At 40.6% G+C, this 20911-nt stretch overlaps 1 protein-coding gene across 2 annotated transcripts in view; it reads right to left on the bottom strand.

Annotated features, from left to right (window-relative positions):
* Positions 1 to 742: 742 nt before the first annotated feature.
* Positions 743 to 20911, bottom strand: part of EPHA3 (EPH receptor A3) — a 180060-nt gene continuing 159891 nt past the window's right edge. For both annotated transcript variants that reach the window (XM_021550215.2, XM_021550214.2), the window contains exons 15-17: positions 19802 to 19995; positions 7790 to 7945; positions 743 to 6388 (exon numbers count right to left, since the gene is read on the bottom strand). In XM_021550215.2, coding sequence (XP_021405890.1) covers positions 6283 to 6388; positions 7790 to 7945; positions 19802 to 19995 — 456 coding nt within the window. In that variant the 3' untranslated portion in view covers positions 743 to 6282. The remainder of the gene's footprint in view (positions 6389 to 7789; positions 7946 to 19801; positions 19996 to 20911) is intronic.

Here is a 20911-nt window from a genome sequence, read left to right on the forward strand (position 1 = left end):
ATTTTTTGGTTGTTTTATTTTTATATTTTTTTTAATTATTATTCTTTTTCTGTTTGTTTTTTCATTTAAACAGATGTTGTTTAAATAGCATTATATGGGTTTTTTTTACTGGCTTCATTTCATCTCAATGCCTTAAAATAAAGTGTTTTACTCTATGCTCCCATGAACACATTGAGACTAAACACTCATTTTTTTGTCCTTACAGGGCTTGAGGCAGGAGAAGAAGCCAAAAACCTGTTTCCCTAAAACCCCAAAAATTAAGAATAAAAAGCTCTGGTTATTTCACACTCTCTTGCAAACATACACTTCTTTAAAGGGCTGGAAGCTAAACTCAGTATTAATTACAAATCCATGGTGAGTAGACATTCACTTTATTGAAGAAACTAAAAAACTGAGCTTTCTAGAACTACTGGATAAAAGAGGAGTGAAGATAAAGGACATTTCTCCCCTTACATGGAGAGCAATAGAGTGAATTGAAGGACTTCTAAAAAAGCTCAACTATCTTCAAAATGATATAACAGTGATGAACCTTAGTTGCTGAATCTAATTAAAAATTAATAATGACATTTGCTAACCAAATGTTCCCTTAATGATGACTCTTAAGTCATTGCTTGATGGCAAAAATTCAAAGCAAAACCTCGTCATGCACTAAAATATTTGTCTGGGTGCATTTTATTTCTGTTTCATAATTAGGAATCTTAACAGTCAAAAGTGATTGACACATTCAGGCTTTCAGAGTCTGTGGGATTTATAGCATTTATTATATATTTATACTTTTTATATTTATTATTTATTTATAGCATAGATTATAAAAACAAAAGACTAGTCCAAAGTACTGGCTATTCTCTTGGAGAAGTCCTGGAGCCCAGGCAACTGGAGAGGAACAAAGATCATCTTGAGTTTTAAAGAAAGAAGTAAAGCAGAGCCAGGCAATTCCAGAGCAGCTATGCTAACCTCAAATACCCACAAAGATTTTACACACACATGCACATTATATATATAATATATATATATATATATCAGCTGGAGGATTACAAGGTCTTAAGAAACCAACTCAGATTTGTCAAGAATAAACAAATCCTGTCAAACTCATCTAATTTATTTCTGAGGCAGGATAATGTAAAAAGTAGTGGATGTGATTTATCTTGTCTTTACTAAGACTTCTGCTGCTCTCCCTCATGATATTCTCATGAGCTAACTGGGGAAATATGGGCTATTATGAAATTATTTTAATGTGAAAGCAGAGTGAGCTGAAAAACCCCAAGTACTGAGTATTCTTCATTTACCAGAGGTTCTCTGGCCGTCTGAAAAGGATCATGAGGAAAGCTGTTCTTTGTGTTTTGTGCTGTTCACCTTTGCATGAGTAGCCTTCTTGAACACCATGTGCCTGTTTGTATATAGGAATGAATCAAAGCTGAGAGAAATATCTTTAAAATAAATATTTTCTTTTAATTGGCAAAGTAAAATTCATTAAGGAATCCCAAAGGATTGGACCAACAATTGAAAAAGGAACTGAGTGAACACCTATTAAATGGAGAATTACTGACCAGGCAGTGATAGCTTGGGAAGGACATGAGGAATCAGAGCAGCTCAGAAAATGAAAGGAAGTCAATAGCATGGATATCCATATGAATTAACAGGGGTGGCACATGTGAGACAGCAGAAATAATGCTCTGATTTCACTTGGCACTGCTTGGGCTTTCAATGGTGCAGGTATCTGGGTCTGGGCATCATCCTTGGGAAGAAATGCAGAGTGGAAAAACACCACTTGGGCAGCACTAAAAAAACCCAACAGGCATATTGAATTTATGGAAGTGATTATCAGCAATTTACCTCTCCAGACTCGATGATCCTGATGGGCCCCTTCCAAATCAGCACATTCTGGGATTCTGGGATTCTGTGGTGTTGGGGGCTGCCAGGCAATTCCTTGTCCTGCTGTTGTTAAGTGAGTGCATTCTGCTGCCCTTCCAGAGCTGGCTATATTAATTAATTAAATTAATACCATTTTACAGTAGAAGCAATAAAAACACCAATAGCCATTGTGCCCGAGGATCTAGAGCAAATAAAATGTACCAGCAATGCCAAAGGGATAGACACGGGCTGGGGGAACACAACAGCTGAGGTGAAACCTATCCCCAGAGAAAATGGTTTGCACCATTATCTGCATGGATTAGATCCCATCAGAGCCCTGGTGCTCAAGCACAGCATCAAACCCCCCCGCTGGAAGCTAAAATGACATCATTTATCCAGCACAGCATGAAGCATCCTGGTGGCAGGAAGGACAAGGGGCTTCCAGTCCAGCTGTGGTCATTTAAGGACAAGTCCAGCTCTGGGTGACTTTTTTCCGTGATTCCCCTTTCTGTTGAACACACCAAGACAGAATGCCACCCCCACCCCAAAAAAAGAAGTATGCTACATCCACATTCATAAAGTTTATCAACTTACAGACTCCAGGACAGGTATATCATTCATTGTTTTGCACCAGTAAGCAGAGTAGTATACAAAAGCATGCAAAATTAGTTATGGTACAGAAAGAACCTGTAAAATTCAAGAAACTGGCAAGCATCAAAACCATTCCTATTTTCCTAGGAAGAAGATTCCTGAGTTGTGTATGTTGGCATTTTCAAAGACCCTGTACTTTAGTGAAGCACACAGAAACAACATGGCAGGGACATAACAAAACAGGGGCAAAATATTATCTAATACAGATACTCAGAGGCAAGAAATGATCATGGGGTGAAATTACAGTATGTGGTGGGCTATTTTATTTTGTTGAAAAGTACATCTTTGACTGGATTTGACATATTAAGAAGATGAAAATAGGTTCACTGGTGAGGGAGGAAAGAAAGCAAAAGTTTGGAAATACTTGACACAACTAAAATAAATGACAGATTTTTTTTGATATCCCATAGGCAGGCTGTAGAAGATGATGTTTTCCAGTATCCATGGAGAAAGTAAAGTCTTTGATGTAAGTCAGTTTTGCACAAATGCTGGTCTGTTTAGTTAAAACCTGCACTGCTTGTTTCTTTTAATAGATAATATAGGTAATATCTAGCTTTCCCTCCAGACCCATGCTTTAACACTCAGAATTTATCCATATTTAATTACAATTTTATCACACTAATCAAATAAATTTACTTTGTCCTCCAAGCAATCACCTCAGTATTTCAGTATGTAAAAAATACTTTCATTATGTTTATTATAAAAATATAAATGTTTCCACTACAAATCATTTTACATTAGTAAGAGGCCATCTACAATTGCACAATATATAATCTAAATGAGTAAGTAATGCTTTTGAAATACAAGTTAAAGTAAATACATATTGCCAATCAAATCACATCTATACATTGCTTATTGGATGCTAAGTTACAGCACAAAAACTAGATTATGTTAACAGAAATAAATAAAATGGAAACTATATTGAAAGGTACAAACCCAATAATATGGCATGTCATTTTATGAGCAGTTTGCATTTTGCTTGATGTCCATAACCTGTACAGGCAGATGGCCACACGACCTCTATTTCTCTACTCCACACTGAAGAATTGTACACTGCTATGTTTACATATGTACAGGGGGACAGGGAGTACAGGATGCTTGCAACAGAGGCCACTTACAGTACAAATCAACTTCTGACAGGGAGAGAAAACCAAATGGGTTTTAAGAACTCTCAACTCCTAACAGCACAGAAAAGCAAAACCCAGCTGCTTAGTTTTTTTGTTTTGTTTTTTTTTTTCCCTTGGTGAGATTGAATTTTTCATGCTGAGCATGCCTGAACAGTGGGCAAGGAACACGACAGGACATGTGGCAGGAGGAAATTGAGGGTGGTTGGTGCAAAATTTTCAAGTGTCTAAAACTCTAAGAACTTGGGTCTGTGTCTCCAGAAGCATTTCCCAGAGGTCAACCCCCCCACCCCAGCCCCTTGCCCCCACACTCCAGCAGCAGAATGAAGCTGAGGAGAAATGTCACAAAAAGCTGTCCCCGCACAGACAGTGTTTGCCACTGGGTTTTGGTGGCTTAAATTCACTAACAGTGTCTGATTTAGAGCAATCTCAACCCAAAGTAACGATTCATTCTGAACGAACTAAGCAACACAAAACAGCTTTTGTATCCAGCTTGCTGCATTTCATGATAGATTGGGGCAGATAAGTGGAAGTGTTCTTTACAGCTTAAGTGCTTTATTTTACCTTTCTTCAATTTTTTTTATTATTTCAATTTTAAAACCCATTCACTTCTCTTTCAGAGAGAATTACTAATTATTATGCTGTGAGTATGTTTCAAACCCAATCCTTTACAGCATGTTTACTACCAGCACTCATGAAAAAGCCTCTAGCACTTCTTCTCTTTAGCAATGTGTGATAAATGTTGTGCCTGGACATTCTGTAAGTTCTGGATTCATGCAGAACAGTTTCAGCCCCTCAAACCCTAGAAACTGATTCTTTCCTCACTTATATACCAAGAAGCTTCAAAACTCAAGCCAACAGAAGGAAGCACAAGTGGTCATCTCCTTTTCCATGCACATAGAAAACACAATGTGCCATTTTTCCATCTGCCTCTCCCTTAGACTTTCAGGGATTCATCATCAGAATCAGGTCTGGATTCCAGAATGTCAAGTTGGGAAGCAGAATGGTTTCCCCGGTGGCCAAGCCCTGCTCTCTGTGTTCCTGGCATCACATCTAGAGCATTAAGAAACACAAGAAGTGGCTCACACTGTGTTTTAAAACACTCATTTTCAGAGAAAATAGTGGTGTCTGCTCAGAAGTGGGACTGATGTGCTCCAGAACAAAAACTTAGGACTTGGGAAGCTCTTTGGAAGACAATGAAAATGGTGGAGGGCCCCCAAAATCCACCTTCAAGTCTCCTTTTTCCAGTGGGAGATGTGAATGTTCTCCTAGACTTGGGCTCCCTTCCGCTTTCTTTCAAGGAAGGGGTACCCACTGAAGCTGTGCCAAAAATTCAGGTCCCCTACAGGATGGCAGTGCCTTTACAGGGGGGTTTCTAGCTCAGGCATGTGTAAAACTTCCACACCAAAGCCTCCTTTCACAGCTTAAGTCATCCTTTTAAACAAGGGTCACTTCCCAGGGAACTCAAAAAGCATCATCAGTTAAAGCAGGATGCAACAAACCCTGGCCCTCTTTTATATTTTCTTGTCAGATCTCTCACCTGAGCACCACCCAAGAACAGGGCTCTTTATTGTGACAGGAAAACAGTCCTGGGGAAGGAAATGGGATGTGCTGTTTGGGGCAGATCCTGATCTAAAGATTAATGCACACACCACTGTCAAAACCTCAGCCTGGTTGAAAATACCACTCACAACAAATGGAAGAAAACTCATTTGCAAAAAAAGTCCAGATGCTTTTCATGGTGTCAGTGCTGGAAAAAGACCACCTTTCTTTCCTTCTGTAGTCCATGCATGATGCTATGAGTATAAAATTACCTAGTAACTAACCCTCAGATAATTTCTCAGGTTGAACCAATGAAGTTTGGATAACATTTGGCACTTGGCAATAATACAGCCAGGTTAAGGTATTTAAGCATAAATATAAACAATAATGGAAAAAATAAAAAAAAAAACAAACCAAGAAAAATAAATAAGCCTTTTAAAAATTAAGACTTGTTTCTATTTAAATGAACACAGTTAGGGAAGCTAACATAATGTTGAAAATCTTTTGTCAACTAACTCAAAGTTACTACAAACTTTATTTGTGTGTTCCTTCCTGAAGCTGAAATAACATGTTACAATGACATTATAGTAAATATGGCCAGACAGGTTGTGAGGTATAGTCCTCTATTTTCCTTGCTTTTAAAGAAATAAAATACCTGTTACAGATCTCTTCTGTATAAAAATACTGCAAGTCTTTCTTTCTTCTTGTCTGCTGTATAGATCAAATACACAGCTTTTATGTCCATGGTTTTTTTCTGTTATTCAGTCACTTAATATTCAAATGGCTCTAGGTTTTAGTAACACTGGTTTTTACTTGGAAGGATTTTTCATGTTTTTTTTTTTCTTGTGATATTTACTATCTGCATTAACAGTCAGTCAAGAGCACCCACGCTTTAGGATTAACAGATAGAAAACAAGTTTGCTCCTATTTTTAAGGCATTTATACTCAGTATTTGAGTGTCTTGTGGGTTTGAAATCTCAACCATTGCGTTTCCAAAGTTGTTGCAAAGAACTCCTTTAAATTCTGCTGTTTGTCAGCCATCACTTTTCACCTGCGATGCAACTTTTCTTCTTTTTTTTTTATCTCCTCTCCTGAGCAACGTCATTTTGGTACCTTACACAGGAACAGGGCTGTTCTTTGTATGAGTTTCTAGAGCTTTGATACTGCTGACAATCTTCTTTTGAGGGCCCACCACTGTAACGCCAACTTTCTTCATGTCACTGGAAAAAAGAGGAGGCGTGTGAGTGAGGACACTGAATTGCACAGCACTGATCCCAGCAAACAGCAATGAACTTGCCCATCTCACACTGCTGTACTGCAGGAGCCTCCAGATACAAGGACAATGCTGAAACACAAGCCCTGCTGCAAAAAAAGAAAAAAAAAACAGAGAGCAACTGTCTGAAAACACAAGGGGGCTGCAAAAAATAGAGTGAAAGCTCATTTAGCCTTGTTGTGTTTGCTTACCTGAAAGAAAAGATCAGCAAAGGAAATCGTTCTCCAGTGATGCAAGCACTGGGGTTTTGGGGCAAGGGGGTCACTGCTGGATCAGTTGAGCCTTTCGGACACCTCCATCCCCCACCAATCTGATGGCTTTTCCTGGGCAGTGCTGACACATCACTGGCCTGTGAAAGGCCCTCTGAACTCTGCTACCAGCACTGAGGTGAAGGAGTCCATGGCCAAGCTTCCAGTGCCTCCCCCGGTTCTCCCCTCCTGTATGTCCAGGATCTCCAGTCTCATTGTTCCTTGTGCAACACAGAGGTGCTCTAACACCTGTGAAGGGCTAATTAACCAGGGGCTCACAGGAAATTGGGCATTCCTAGAGGATTTCTACACTGTCCCCAAAGGGTAATTGTTACAAAAAGCCATTAGCACCCTTTTATAGGTGCAATAATACACTAATTAATGGCATTGATGTGTTTAATTGTTGGTAGCACAGCTGCTGCATACTTCTCCATAACTTGTCCTGTATCCAGCCAGCCCAACTGGGAATTAAGGTTTCCTTTGGCATTAAATTTTTAACTGTACTTGATGCCTTTTCAGGTGCAGAAAGAACATTACCCTACACCCACTTGTCACTGGAACAAAGATGGATTGCATTTAGAATGTAATAAACTTGCCATTTGCTCACTTCCAAGCATAGCAGGAGGGAGTTCAGCCCCTGAGTAATTATTAGGATGGAGGAGGAAAATAGCTACAAAGAATTTTCCCCCTCACCTGGTTCAGTGGAATATGGGATGGGCAATAAAGGGAAAGACTGGCAATGTGCCATCTGTAGAGAAAATCTCATGTAAAATACAGCATTTAAAGAATTAACAGAGAAACTTCAGTGAAAGGAAGTGATGCTAGTGTACCAAATGATGCATGGTGCTACTCTTTTGGAAAAAAATGGGAATTTTCTTGTATTTAGTGAGAAAAAGCTGTGGGACCATGGCCTTCACACAGTCATGAGACACAGATTTCCTTCATGGCTATTTCAACTACAACAAATAATCCCCATTTGTCTCTTTAAATGCAAGAAAATGTTAGCTAAGGATTAGAAAAATGCCGTATAAAAGTGTTACCTTTGTGATTATGTTTGAACTTGTAGCTATGATGAAAACCCCCATCAAATTGCAACTTACTCTGTGGAAATCTTGGCTATGGTGTCACAGGAGCTGTACTCCACCCCTGTGAAGATGTCCTTGCACTGTCCTGTCCGAAATCCATTGAGCCAATCACCCGTGGTGCGGAAGGCTGAAATGTCAACGTTGCTTTGGTCCAGGAGGAGATTTGATGGCCTGAAATGAAAGAATGGGAGAATAACTTGTGTCTAGGGGCAAAAAAAGTCTGTCTTTGTCCAGAGTTCCTTTGATAAAAAATGTTTTCTATATTAATGTCTCTAAAGTTATTTTGGGGTTCTCCAAATCTGAAAATATCAAGGAATAATTAACCACTTGTGAAGATGATGAACCTAGAAGGCAGTAGATTTTTGAATCAATTTTGTAGGTGCAGCTTCCTTAACAGAAGTGCTTTTAACTGCTGGATTATTCTAGCATGTTTTGTGCTTGAAACTAAAGCATCATGAAAATGTCATTTGCTCTGTCATGTATTTACCACGCTGCTTCTTGGTAAACATTATTGTCACCTAATCTATTGCTGAGATCCCTTTCAGGACTTAAATAGATCTGGTTCACAGGTATCAGACTTGAAGACTGGCAGTCCTCTAGACTCTGGAGAAACACAGATTTATTTTGTGTCTGAACTCAGCAGTGGCAGGAGCATCCAGGCTGGATGTGGCTTTGCTGTTTGTCTGTGGGAGTTCTCAACTGCTGAGGCCACTCCAGGACTGGTGCTGGTAGCTCTGACAAATCATCCTGCTGAAGAGCACCAGCTTCCCATGCCTGTGTGTAAATCACTGCAGCATTCACAAAATGCATTGGTACCTCACAATTTCATGTTAATAAGGACTAAAGTTATATTTATGTGATTCACCTAGTCCCAAACATCACATGGACGATGCACACTCCAGGCTCCAAGCTGAGTGTGTTGGTAGAAATTTGGTCATATCAAATGTTCAGAATATTGTGGCCCACTGACAAATCCTAAATGCTGCTACTAAGTTAGAAGCTGCAACAATAAGCAAAGTACCTTATTTTTATTGTTTTATTGCAGGCTTAAAGCCAAGCATGTGCTTAGCTGTGCTGCTCCTGAGACTGAACTAGAGAATGTTCAAAGCATTTATCTCTGCAACTTCACAGTCCATTTTCTGCCCCAGAATTCTTTTCCCTCTCATAACCTGCACAGGAGTCTGACTACTGCTGCTGAACCCATTTGAAGTGACTTTGTCAAGGACTTTTGTCCCTGAAAGCAGTGAAAATGAGGTGGCTGGACTGACAGCATAATTTAAAGGCAGTGATTACACAGTGTAACAGGTAGGTGACAGCTACAGGAACTGGAGAACTGATCACTCCAAACCCAAGTCATCTCGGTTCATCACAGGAACAAATATAAATAGGAGGAGATTTTAAAGGCACAAAGAGAAACACATATTTAAATATAGTGATTTTAACCTAATAAGAAGCCTAGAAAACCCAAAGCCTTCTCAAATCCAGTATGTCTTAATTTTCACCAAAATCAGCAGCACTACAACATCACATCCTCGCAGTACACCTGACTTGCCCTGGAGTCAGGGGATACCACATCAGTTACATAAGTAACATTAGTTACATTAAGACTTTTACCTTTCACTTTTGAAGAAAAGAACAAGGATTTTTAGTATTGGCCACTTCTTAAACAGCTCCTTTTACTCTGATGTTTTCCTGATTGTTATCAATCAGCTGATTTCTCTCAGGCTCAGGTTAATATAGTATTTTTGCCCTTCTGGGAACGCAGGACATAATTAAAGAGCTACTTGCATGCTTGACAATCTTAACTCCAAACACACAAATTCAGTTTTCACCAGGTCCCAGAGCTGAGATGTCCCTGATGGGGACAGCTTTTGCCTGGCTACCTTCCTTCCCGAGCCTAGAAGGATTGTGACCACTGACACCAACTTTGAATTTCACATGCTGGGAACAGCCACCCATGGAAAGAAGAGCAACAGAAGACTCCAGAAATCTGCTCTGTCCCCAGAATAGAGCTCACTTCATGTGCTGGTGCCATGGTCAAACCAAATCTTGGACATCTACATGACACCCAGCTTCAAAGTTTGATAATCAGGCCCAAAATAGTTTTAATCAGTAGCTGTAAGACGTGGATTTCACTGACTACTGTTTGTCCTGTGAAGAACCAATGATTTTTTTATTTATAGTTTTCTGGGTACAGTGTCTGGAATCCAAAGATATTAATTAAGAGTATTTATGATGTGTTCTCAGTGATAAAGCACAGATTTTTTTTTTCTCCCCCCCAGCCTATTATGCCTTTTTAACTTAAGTCTAATGAAACAAGGTCTGACTCAAGAATCACTAATGAAAAAAAAGTATAAACAAGTTGAAACAGAACAGGTCTCTAGGATTAGGAATTAGAGTGGCCCAAAAGAGCCTTTATGTTTATTACTTGGATCAAAGTATCATCATGACAAAAAATATGACCTAATTTTAATGCGAGTGACCTCAGAGTAACGAGCACTGTAAAGTATCATTTTTCTTCTTGCAGGATTCCAAACAAAAATTAGTTACTTTCCTCCTCAGAGAGGACATCTGGACTGTTTATCAATGAGCAGGAATTCGGCTCTCTGCGAAGAGCCTGCGCTGTCTCCTCGTGTGCACCAGGGGAACGCTGGGCTTGCAGAGCATCTGCACACCCTGGCAGGTTCTTTTCCCCCTGCCCCAGCCCCTAGACAGAAGGGCTGAAGAGGGAATTTATGGTCTGGGTGATGTGTGCCATGAGCTCACACTTCAGCAGACAAATTAGACGGGCTGCAGTCCGTGCAGCTGTAAACGACGTCCTGCAGGGCTCCACCTGATCCTTTACAGCTTTTCATAAATCAGTACCTACCAGCTTCAGGAGAGAGTCATTAAAAAGAAATCATGGAAATTACATGTTTGCTCAGGGGAAGAGAAATAGAACATTTCATCTTTCCTTCTCTCCCCTCCTTTTTATTTTCTTCCTTTTTTTTTAACTCTTTTTAGCTTGTTGCTTTGACTAACTATGAAACACCCTCTCATATCATCTTTTGACAGTCATGGCAAGATTTTCTATCCTGTTCACCCTGACTGTTGTTGCAATTACTACACCTACAAAGTTGTATTTACTGACATGTGGTGCCCTGAAAAAAAAACAAACAGCAAGACCCAGTTTGAAGAGACAAACTGAACAGTGAGATGCCAGTTACAAAACATCCCGTGGCTGGAAGCTTTCTCTGGATGTGTCCATTACTTTAACAGTTGGAATTAACCTTTGAGCCATCTGCAGTGAGGAGAACTACGGTGTATTGTCATTAGCACAGCTTTTTGTCACAACACAGGGAAAATTTTGCTGCACTAGCAAGAAAAAACACAGAAAACATAATTAGAACCCTTCCTAATACAACATGAAAATCTCATCTCTGGATGGCTGCTGTCTGGGGAGAAAAAGAGACAAACTAACTTTTAAAATGCAGGAATTGAGACAAAGAAAATGAAAATGTCCTGCCACGTCTTCTGCAAATACACAGAGGAGCTGTGCACACACAATGCCAGACTTTGTACTGTAGGAGCCTGTCTCTCTTTCCATCCATTCCTTCAAACAGCAAAGCCAACCTTCAGTTTTTTAAATCTGGACATTCCTTTCCACAGTCAATTTCTTTTAAAGAGGAAAGTATTAAAAAAAAAAAAATCCCCAAAACCATAAAGTAATATCCTGTGGCAAATTTTAGGTAATTAAAAGCTGATTTTGTAAAGTGAAATTGCTCCCTATGAGCCTGGTTGGAACTCAAATCCTATGGGCTTTATGATTATGGTGAACTGAAGCACAGAGTTTGGGTCTAACATAAATTTTATTTCAAGAAAAAAATAACCCCAAAACCAACAAGTGGCACAGAAAAAAAATTTCAGTTTTATCTTCTGTAGCATTCAGAGTCACATGCATACATGTGTATCAACAGGAAACAAGTAAATAAATGACATGCCAAGGAGAAGTAGAATTATTCTGTTTACTTGATTATCCCTGGACCTTAAAGATAAAAATCTTTGGAGTTCCATCTCTTCATGCCCATTTTTAACATGCTCTTAGCAGAATTGGTAATTTAGTCTCTAAAGTACCTCTTAAAGGGGGCACATGTGCTTTTCCCAAGAGCCTTTTTGTGTTGTTTTCATGCTCTCCAAATAACCATGTTGTGGGCTGCTCCTTGGAGTGAAAGGAGAGCTGGAGAAATCAAGAGGGGCAACACAAATAACCAAAGGGGAAAAACAATGCAGTTGAGGCTGCAAAAATGGTACACCTCTCTAAATGTCAATATTTTTTATTTCCTAGCTCCATTGTTGGTGAAAAAACCAAACAAAACCAAACCAACCAAACAAACAAACAAAAAAAAAAAAAAAAACCACAAAAAAACTCTCAAAAACCAGCCTAACTTGCCATGGCTTCCACTAGGATAATAAGCAAATAAAATTTCAACTGCCCTAAAGTTCAATCCTCCAGTCTTCCCTACTCTTTTAGCTGCCCCTCAGATCATGGCTTTCAATGTGCTTATATTTTTCTGCATCTTGGTAAGATAATAAATCACATGCCCGGGTGTATCAATGCTCCTTCATTTATTTTTTCCCAACATCAAACCACTAAAGCAAAAAAAAAACAACCAGCACATTGCTGAATTTTGGGTTTTTTCTCCCTCATAACCCAGCCTAAGCTGTGCTTTTAAGGAAATCCAGGCACATGGCCATTTCCTGGCATGTGTAGCTGGCTGACAGACCCTCAATGCCAGCCACTCATTATTGTTAGGACAGTCTGTAAGCTCCTCAGAACAGGCAGAGAAAAATGTTTTATAAAGCTCTTGAAATGCTTAAAATCTACCATTTGCTGTGGAGAGCTTCCCTTTATATCTCACTTTTGGCTGCACTGCTGTTGCCTATAATCAAAAGAGAAAAACCCTTTGTATCAGTGTTAGAATAGTAAAGCAAAAAGCAGATCTTTATTTGGAAGCTTCCAGGTGTTCCAGTGGTGATGGGCACATCCAGAATCAGATTTCTGTGATTTTATAAGGTTAATTAATTAGGATATTTAACAGCTACATCCAATAGGAGATTCAGCTGCCCCAGTAACCCATCTCTGGGTCAGTCCCTTGGAGTTGGTCCAAGGGGTTTTCTGCCCTACTTCTTATTGTAGGTCCCCTACTTGGAATAAAGATTATTTATTAATTTATTAATCTAAACAATATTTCAGGGATGGGTTCCAAAATCTGGGAGGAAAGGGCAGGAAGAGTACTACACCCATGCATTAGCCATCTACCAAGCTACAAATATATGAGAAATATATTAAAAGCTTAGGCATCACTGTGAATTTCTACTTCTGTCCCCTCTTTCCAGCATACCAGTGGTGGAATTGCCACCACCACTATCGAGGGCTCCACAAACACCTTGGAAATCTCATTAAACACCAAAACCTCCCCTGCCCATCAGGCCACCCGCTGACCCAGCTGAATTTCTATTTAAATTCTACAGCACCCAACCCCAACCCACAGTAAATTCCTGCCTGAATAGTGACCACTGGGAAAATCAAGTGGAAACAGGACCTGAATGAAGTCCCCAAAACCTCCTCAGTCTAACCCTCAGTCCAAACTGTGCTTAGAGACCAAGGAGTAGGACTTAATGCATTCCATTTTGTGATTTGTAGTTAAGTTTCTTTTTTCCCCCCTCCTTCTGTAAATTCACAATTTTATGTTTAGCAGGCTTCAGAGAGAGAGAGATGGAGTTTTAAGTTTACATTACTTGAATTCTTTTAGACTGAACAGTCTGGGTTTAGGGCACAGATTAGATTGTTGCTGGATTCTAAATGAAACTTAAAGTTCACACAGAATCTCGCCCTACACAACTTTTGGCCAAACTCAAACCCTGTTGTTAATACCCTGATGACAGCATCCAAGGAAAACTGAAATCTCCTCCTCTCTTCCATCCTGGAAGGGAGAAGCAAACAAACAACATTACAGCAGATCAGCACTATATGTCAAGCATCTGAAGCCTTCTGACCTGAATGGCAAAAAAAAGATTTCTCAACAAAGTATTCAGCCAATCTAAACAATAATTTAATTGCAAATATTTTTGCAAAAACAGGGCTTAAATTATGCTGCAAAAACGAGCAAGTCTGAATTTTTTATTTGCCCTGTTCACTGCTATTTTTGAGGTTGATTTTCATAAAAATCCTACCAAGCTAGAATGCAGAGTGTTCCCACTGAATTATCAGATTTTAAATGGAAATGAACTTTATGAGGAGCAAAGTTTTAAACTCAAATTTTAAATTGGAAGTGCTACCACCAGATGTCTGAGAACGACAACAGTGAGAGCACCACAAAGAGACAACAAATCTGAACATGTTTAGCAGTGAATCCTGGCAAAAAATTTCTCACAAGTATCAGCCCTTCCAAAGATTGCTCAAGGAAATGACACAAGCCAGTGTTTCAAACAACACATCAAATTTAAGCAAATCAAGGCAGGGTTGGAAACAACTTGCTAACACGTAAAGGAATGTATGAGGAATTAATTATTCATTCCCTTTTTTCATCAGGGAAGAACAACTGACCCTGACCCCCTAAATTTTCTGGGCTATATGAAAAGAATTTCAGCTATGATTTTTCTGAAATATCCTGAATTTTCAGGTGTTTTTCTCCCCTTCCTTGTCATACAATTATTTCCTCTTATCCTAAATATATGCTTGCAGTATAGAAAAACAACAACAGCAATACCTGACACTGACTTTCATGCTACCAAAAGCAAACACAGAAGCAGGTTGGGATTTTTTGGTGACGATTCCGTGTCAGTTTTGCAATCAGTCAGAGGCCTGGCAGAAATCCAGAATTTCTAAAAGTCAAATGTTGGAATTAGAAACAAATTTCAATTTTCTTTCAAATGAGGGCTGCGGATTAACTCAGCTATTCCCATTCCACAGGTTCATGAAGAATAAATGACTAAAGTCCCCCCTCAATCACAGATGTGAACACACACAGCAGTGGGAAAGCTGTCACGTTTGAGCTGCCTCAATCCTGTGTCATAACCCTTATACCTCAAGATCACACTATATTATGAAAGTTTTGGGACACATAAATGCTTTAAATTTATTAAATTACACACTATGTTTTACATACATTTTTTTCAAATGGCCAGCTAAGATTAAGATTCATATGCATATGACAGTAAGATACATTGTAAATATATATATGTATATATAAAAATGCAGAATCAGAAATTTAAGCAAGAATTTTAAAAACCCACAAATCTAAAAAAATAACAAATGTAAATCATTGAAAAAAATTAAATGGATCAAAATAAATTTCATGAGTCCATTTCAGATTTGCAGTGTACACGAAGTACTTCCAGTTGCATGACTCAAGCTACAATTTTTTCCCCACACAAATGAAACAGCAGCTAAAGAGCCATTCCAGCCTCACCAACTTGCTTGCAGGTGGGTGAAGTGATTCTGACTCCCCAACCTAAGCTGAGAAAAGTTTCCATCTGCTTTGTATCTGTATGAAATGTTCACAAATGTGAAGTAATACACAGTGGACTGAAAAAACAATAAGCTCAAGAGGAAAAATAATGAAATTGATCAAAACTGGAAGAACGATGAACTCACTCCCACCCTAAAGATATCCAAACAACCTCAGGACTCTGTTAGAACAATGAACATCGTGTTCAGAAAACAGGAAAGAACAGCACGACATAAATCAAATAAAAATATCATGAGATTGTGCTTCAGAAAACCACGTGTCTCGCACTGAGTTCTGTTCCTACAGTCCCTTACAGAGCTGGTTAACTCCAGGCAGCCTAAGGGACACAAAAACCCATGTGTCCAGAACCAAAGCAGGTCTTATTAGCAAGAGCTCATGGTGGCCACCTGATTAAAGAGTGAATTGAGACAGGTAAGAAAGAAATCAGCCATACCCTGTACTTTGCAAGGAATAGAAATTGAATTTGTACATGAATCTGAGATGAAACACAACACCAGGAAAGGTATTATGAAACGTTTGCTTGTGCCGAGGCTACAAAAACCTTTTGTCAGTGTAAGGTTCAAAGGCACGTAGAACAGTCTGCAAAGCCGTGATCAATAAAGATAAAAACATCCCCTTGAGTATCAAGAAATTATTAGATACCATGGAGTGGCCTGAAGGGATAGAAAACTTTAAAGGAAAGAGGGAATTGAAGGCTTTGACTCCTCTTCTGTGAGGTATTAGTGTAAAACGTGCCTGGGCTGTGGCCTGGAATCAGATGTTCAGCCAAGCACATCCTTCAGTGGAGGTCAGTTAACATCAACCAGCACCCAGAGGACAGGGATATCCTATGCACCTCCAGAAATATGTTTTTTACATAGGATACAACGGTGCTGTGACTATTTTAAACAAACATCAGCCCTAAAATCTGTAAGAAGAGGCAGATTTTGCATCTGCACCAGACGTCGTAGGTTAAACATTTTTTTTCCCTGACCGAGTATGTTCTGAACACCTACAGGCATATGGTGGGCTTCAAGCTTTAGCATTCCTCCAGTAGCACCACAGACACAGCTCGGAGTGAGCTGGGACCTCTGTAACTTAGATTAATTGTTTATTATGGGTAGGAGGAGAGGTGGTGTGGGCGTGCTGCAGCCTCCAATAACAACGGAGAGCAGCCACTTGAGCCAATGCACTCCCCAGAGCCCTTGGGGCTGAGTCCCTGAGTGTTCCCCCCTGCTCTGATCTCTGTCCCTCTCTGGGATCCCACTGTGTCCCCTTCTCCAGGAGCTGCCCTGACCCACAGCCCTTCAGTATCAGTCACACATTGCTGCACACAAGGCCCCACCCTATTTTAAGCCTCACTTCTCACTTTTCTGTCTCATTTTTCTCTGCCAGCCTGTCAAAAAGCGCTGCTGAACCTCCAGGCTCAGTCCCTAGCCACCAGCACCAGGGGCTGTTACCTGCCACCAGTGCCTCTCTGCAGGACACCACGGGGCTGTGGAGCTGGCTGCAGATTTTCAGCCATGTCTGAGGTTTGAGATTTGTCCAAGGCTTGAGATTAGTCTGCTTTGACAAGGATTTCATGGCACAGGGCTGCCCAGCACCCCTCACTCATGTCTGTTCGTGGCTGTGTTTCTGGAGAGCCAGGCTGGCTGCAGACACTGACAGAGGAGATGGAGAGATCACGGGTCACGCATTCCCTGGGCTCCTTCACAGAGGGAATTCCCATGCTGGGACCCCACGGTGCCCTGTGTGTCACCAGGCAGTGAGGGAGAGACACTGCACTGCCTGGGAATGTGCAGGGATGTGGCAGTGGAAGGGGAACTGGGAAGGAAGGGAGGAATAAAATTACCTTTGATGGTGCCTGCCTTGGAAATGTGCTTGATATCAAAGCCAAGCAGCAGAGGAGGAGCATTTCACAGAGAGCTCACCTAAAGCAGCTGTGAGAGGTTCCCTACCATGCAGGCAGCCTCCTTCCTTCCCTCCCTGCCTTCCCACGGGCTGAGAGCGTGGCACTGTGCTAAGGACATGCAGCCTCTGTGCCACAAAGCACAGGATGGAACAGGAGCAAAGAGAGCACGAGAGAGGCAGAAGGGGACAATAAATATTCCCCTGGGGAGCTCCTGCACAGAACCCAGCAGGTGGAAACCATGCTCAGACTGAATTTGGTCTCCACTATTATGGGAATCCAGGGCTTCCCTCTGGCTGCCCTGGAAGGTCTGGAACCCTGGCAGGGGGTCAGGAACCCCCCTGGACAGAGCCCCCAGAGACACTGTCTGGGATCTCTGTCCATGGAAAAGAGTTTTCAATCTAACAGGATGAATTACAAGCTCTGAGTGTTTGATATGAGTAATAATAAGTGTGGCACGGGTGCAAAAATAAAATTTTAGGATTCTAGATAAGGGATCCAAAGGGGACAAGATGGAGGAAATTGGGTGTGTCTTGTCCTTTTTCTCCTTCTTCATGCCCTCCATGTTTCACTGCAGTGTTGGCATTTTTCTGTTGGTTTAGGCTGGGGACACACTGTCCAACGTAGGTGACAGATATTGGCACATTATTGTAAATCCAGCCCAGGGAGTTTCTGGTATTTAATGTTTGTAACATCCCACTGAGGGCAGAGCCCCACACGCTGCCCTGCAGGACAGAGCTGGGCAGGGCAGCAGAACATGTTAGAGATAAACAGAATAAACAACCCTGAAACCAGCACAGACCAATTATGGCTTCTGCTTTGGCAGTGGGGCTGAAAGACAGAGACTTTCTACAATCTCGGAATCATCAATACCTCAGATTCTGACACACTATCAGCTTCCATTGGCTATGAAGAGGTAACTGGAAATTATGGTTCCACACTATTTATATCTCTGCTGCAGTTCAAATCTGTAACTGGAAGGACCACAAACAAGACCACATTTTGCTTCTGTTTGGAATGAAAAACGTGCAGCCCACGTTTTCTGCAATCAGGTCTCCAAGCCCAAAAACATTATGGTTTCCAGCTCCCCTAGTCATCAGATTGCCGCAGCACATCCCTAGAAAATAATTCTTTGCGCCAATGGCTTGCCACACAGTGGTGCAAGGTGTTTGGAAGAAATGCACTTGACTGAGAAAACGGTGTTTAAACAGTTTGGTGTATTTCCCAAAAATGTGTTGAGGTTTTTTTTGGTTTGCTTGTTGGGTTTTTTCTGTCACATCCTAGATATAATTGCTTCTGTAAGCATGTTGGTTTCCTACATGTTAAAGACTCACCAAGCAAAATTATTCAAACATAATTTTGTGCAAGCAATCTTCTCTCGATATATAAATTTAAAAGCAGAGCCCATTAGTATGACTGCCTTCCTCCTCCCTTCTTTCTTTTTCTGCCCTCTGGTATGGCAGCAGGCAGCAATTAGAGTGGGCAGCCTCTGGCTGAGGACGCAGCACAAAGCAGGGCCAGGAATGAGGAGGCAAGGTCCATGGCAGTCTCACAGCAGGCTGCAGGATCAATGCAGCTCTTCCCACTGCCTTTGCTCCATTTCCCTCAGCCTTCCCATCCAATTGCTGTGCTGGGAAGTGTGGAAGTGTGCTGCATCACAAGGAGAGGTTTGACAGGAAGGTTTTCTCTGTTCCCTTTTGAAACCTGCCTCGTGTCAGGCTCTGCTCTCTTGCCCAGTGACATGCAGAACACTCTCCAGGGTCTGAAACAACAGAGGAGCAGAGTGCTTTTCTCCCTCACTCTGCCTGCTTTGCTGACAGAGGATTTGGCACTACCATTCATGCTAAAAATACTTTTACACTCCTTCAGTAAGAGAATGACATTTTGTGCATTGTACAAACCGAGTCTCTTTAACACTACTTAACTAAAGCTCTTCTTTCACCACATCTTCATTATGCCCTTAGGTGTCAACACACTCTTCAGCTGCTCTCTCTCAATGAGATAATTCTTATCTCATCATAGTGATGATGTTCTAGAGTGTGTTGAAAACCCAGGATTAAAAATTAATGTTTTTAATGCAATTATGAACATTGCACAGGTTGAAAATTAATTCCTAGTTCACACATTGATCTAAGAGGGAGTGAAAGTGCATTTTTAGGTCTGTGAGCTGAAAGGAAAAAAAAAGATTATTCAGATGATTAAAGTTAACATGACTTGTCAGAGAAGAGCCTAAGTGTATTTGGATACAATTCAGAAAGATACTTAGGAACATGGCTGGCTGTAACCTATGAAACACTAAGCACTTAAAACACCACCAAAGGGAAGAAGGAAAAGAAAAATCCCACGATGGTCAAATCTGCCAGCTGTGCTTTTCTCAAAAAAACTCTCTTCAGTCTTTCAGCAGGTTTCATACCCTTAGCATAAAAATCTTTCACAAATTGGATAAATAAGAGCAAATAACTAATAAAATAATCACAGCAATAACAAAAATAATAACACTCAATCCTTCTCTCTTCAAACAGCTACAGTTAAAAGGTGAAGAGGCAGTAAAGAGTGCAAACAAATCCTAATTACAGGAGATGAAGGAATCAAAGGGGTTCAGGAGAAATGTAAGATCTAGTATGTCACCTTGCCGCCGCATTGGTGATTATTTTCAGACTGCTGGGATTACGGATCAGTTTATCCAGGATGCTGACAATCTGCTCAAACTTGGGTCTGTTGTTTCTGTCCTTCTGCCAGCAGTCCAGCATCAGCTGATACAAGGCAGCTGGGCAGTCCATGGGAGGTGGCAAGCGGTACCCTTCATCCACAGCCTTAATCACCTGCACAAGGAGAAAAGTTTGTGCAAATTTAAAGGCACTTTATAGCAACTTGGGTTTTTATCAGCTGTAAGAATGTTAGCATGGACATTTTGTGTTTAAACAAACGTGTTTATTCGCTAATTGTCTCTCCTTTATCTGCAAAGTAAACCAGGCGGTAGATTAGGCATGCAGAAAGGGAAGTTAAGATACAGTGGGTGACTTTGAAGAAGGTGGGTGTGTGGAAAGGATCTCAGAAACTCACACTCAGTTGAAATAAATCCATAAACAAAAGCCACAGTTAGCAAGCTTAAGTATGCCAAACTTCAAAGGTCTCGGATATCTCTCCTCTGATTACCCTTAGCAACACACGCTTTCTGCATCCTCCAGTGGACACTGAACTCCAAAACAACAGCAGAAAAAACAGCCTCCCCTGCTGAAAAATCAACCTGCCCCTCACGGGCCATCCTGAACCAACAGACAAAAGGTCTTGTCAATGATGTCACAGGGCCACAATTTGTTTTTAAAACCTACCTCATGGATAATTACACACTTTCTACTAGGCAGTGCAGGCCAAATTGCTTATAATTTGCCTAGACTGATAAGTTTTTTCTAGATTTTCTGTATTTTTTCCAGCTTGACACACACAAAACCAAGATTACTTTAGAATTTATGCTGTCCAGAAGATTTTTAATCCAGCCTTTTCACTAGAATCCAACACCTCTTGATCAGGCCTACAGCATCTATTGCCCCAAGAATAAAAAACCTCAAATATTCAATGTAGAAAATTATAAAGCCATATTCTATTAATCTTTTCTCTTCATCTGGATCAATGAATTGAAAAGCAGAACAAATTATTCTGAATCAGAACAAAGACAAGAGAACAGTTATTGGTTTAAGCAGCCATAAAGGAGAGGCACATAAATAAGTTAATCCTTCC

The sequence above is a fragment of the Lonchura striata genome, chromosome 2 (assembly GCF_046129695.1).
Source record: "Lonchura striata isolate bLonStr1 chromosome 2, bLonStr1.mat, whole genome shotgun sequence".
Taxonomy (NCBI): Eukaryota; Metazoa; Chordata; class Aves; order Passeriformes; family Estrildidae; genus Lonchura; species Lonchura striata.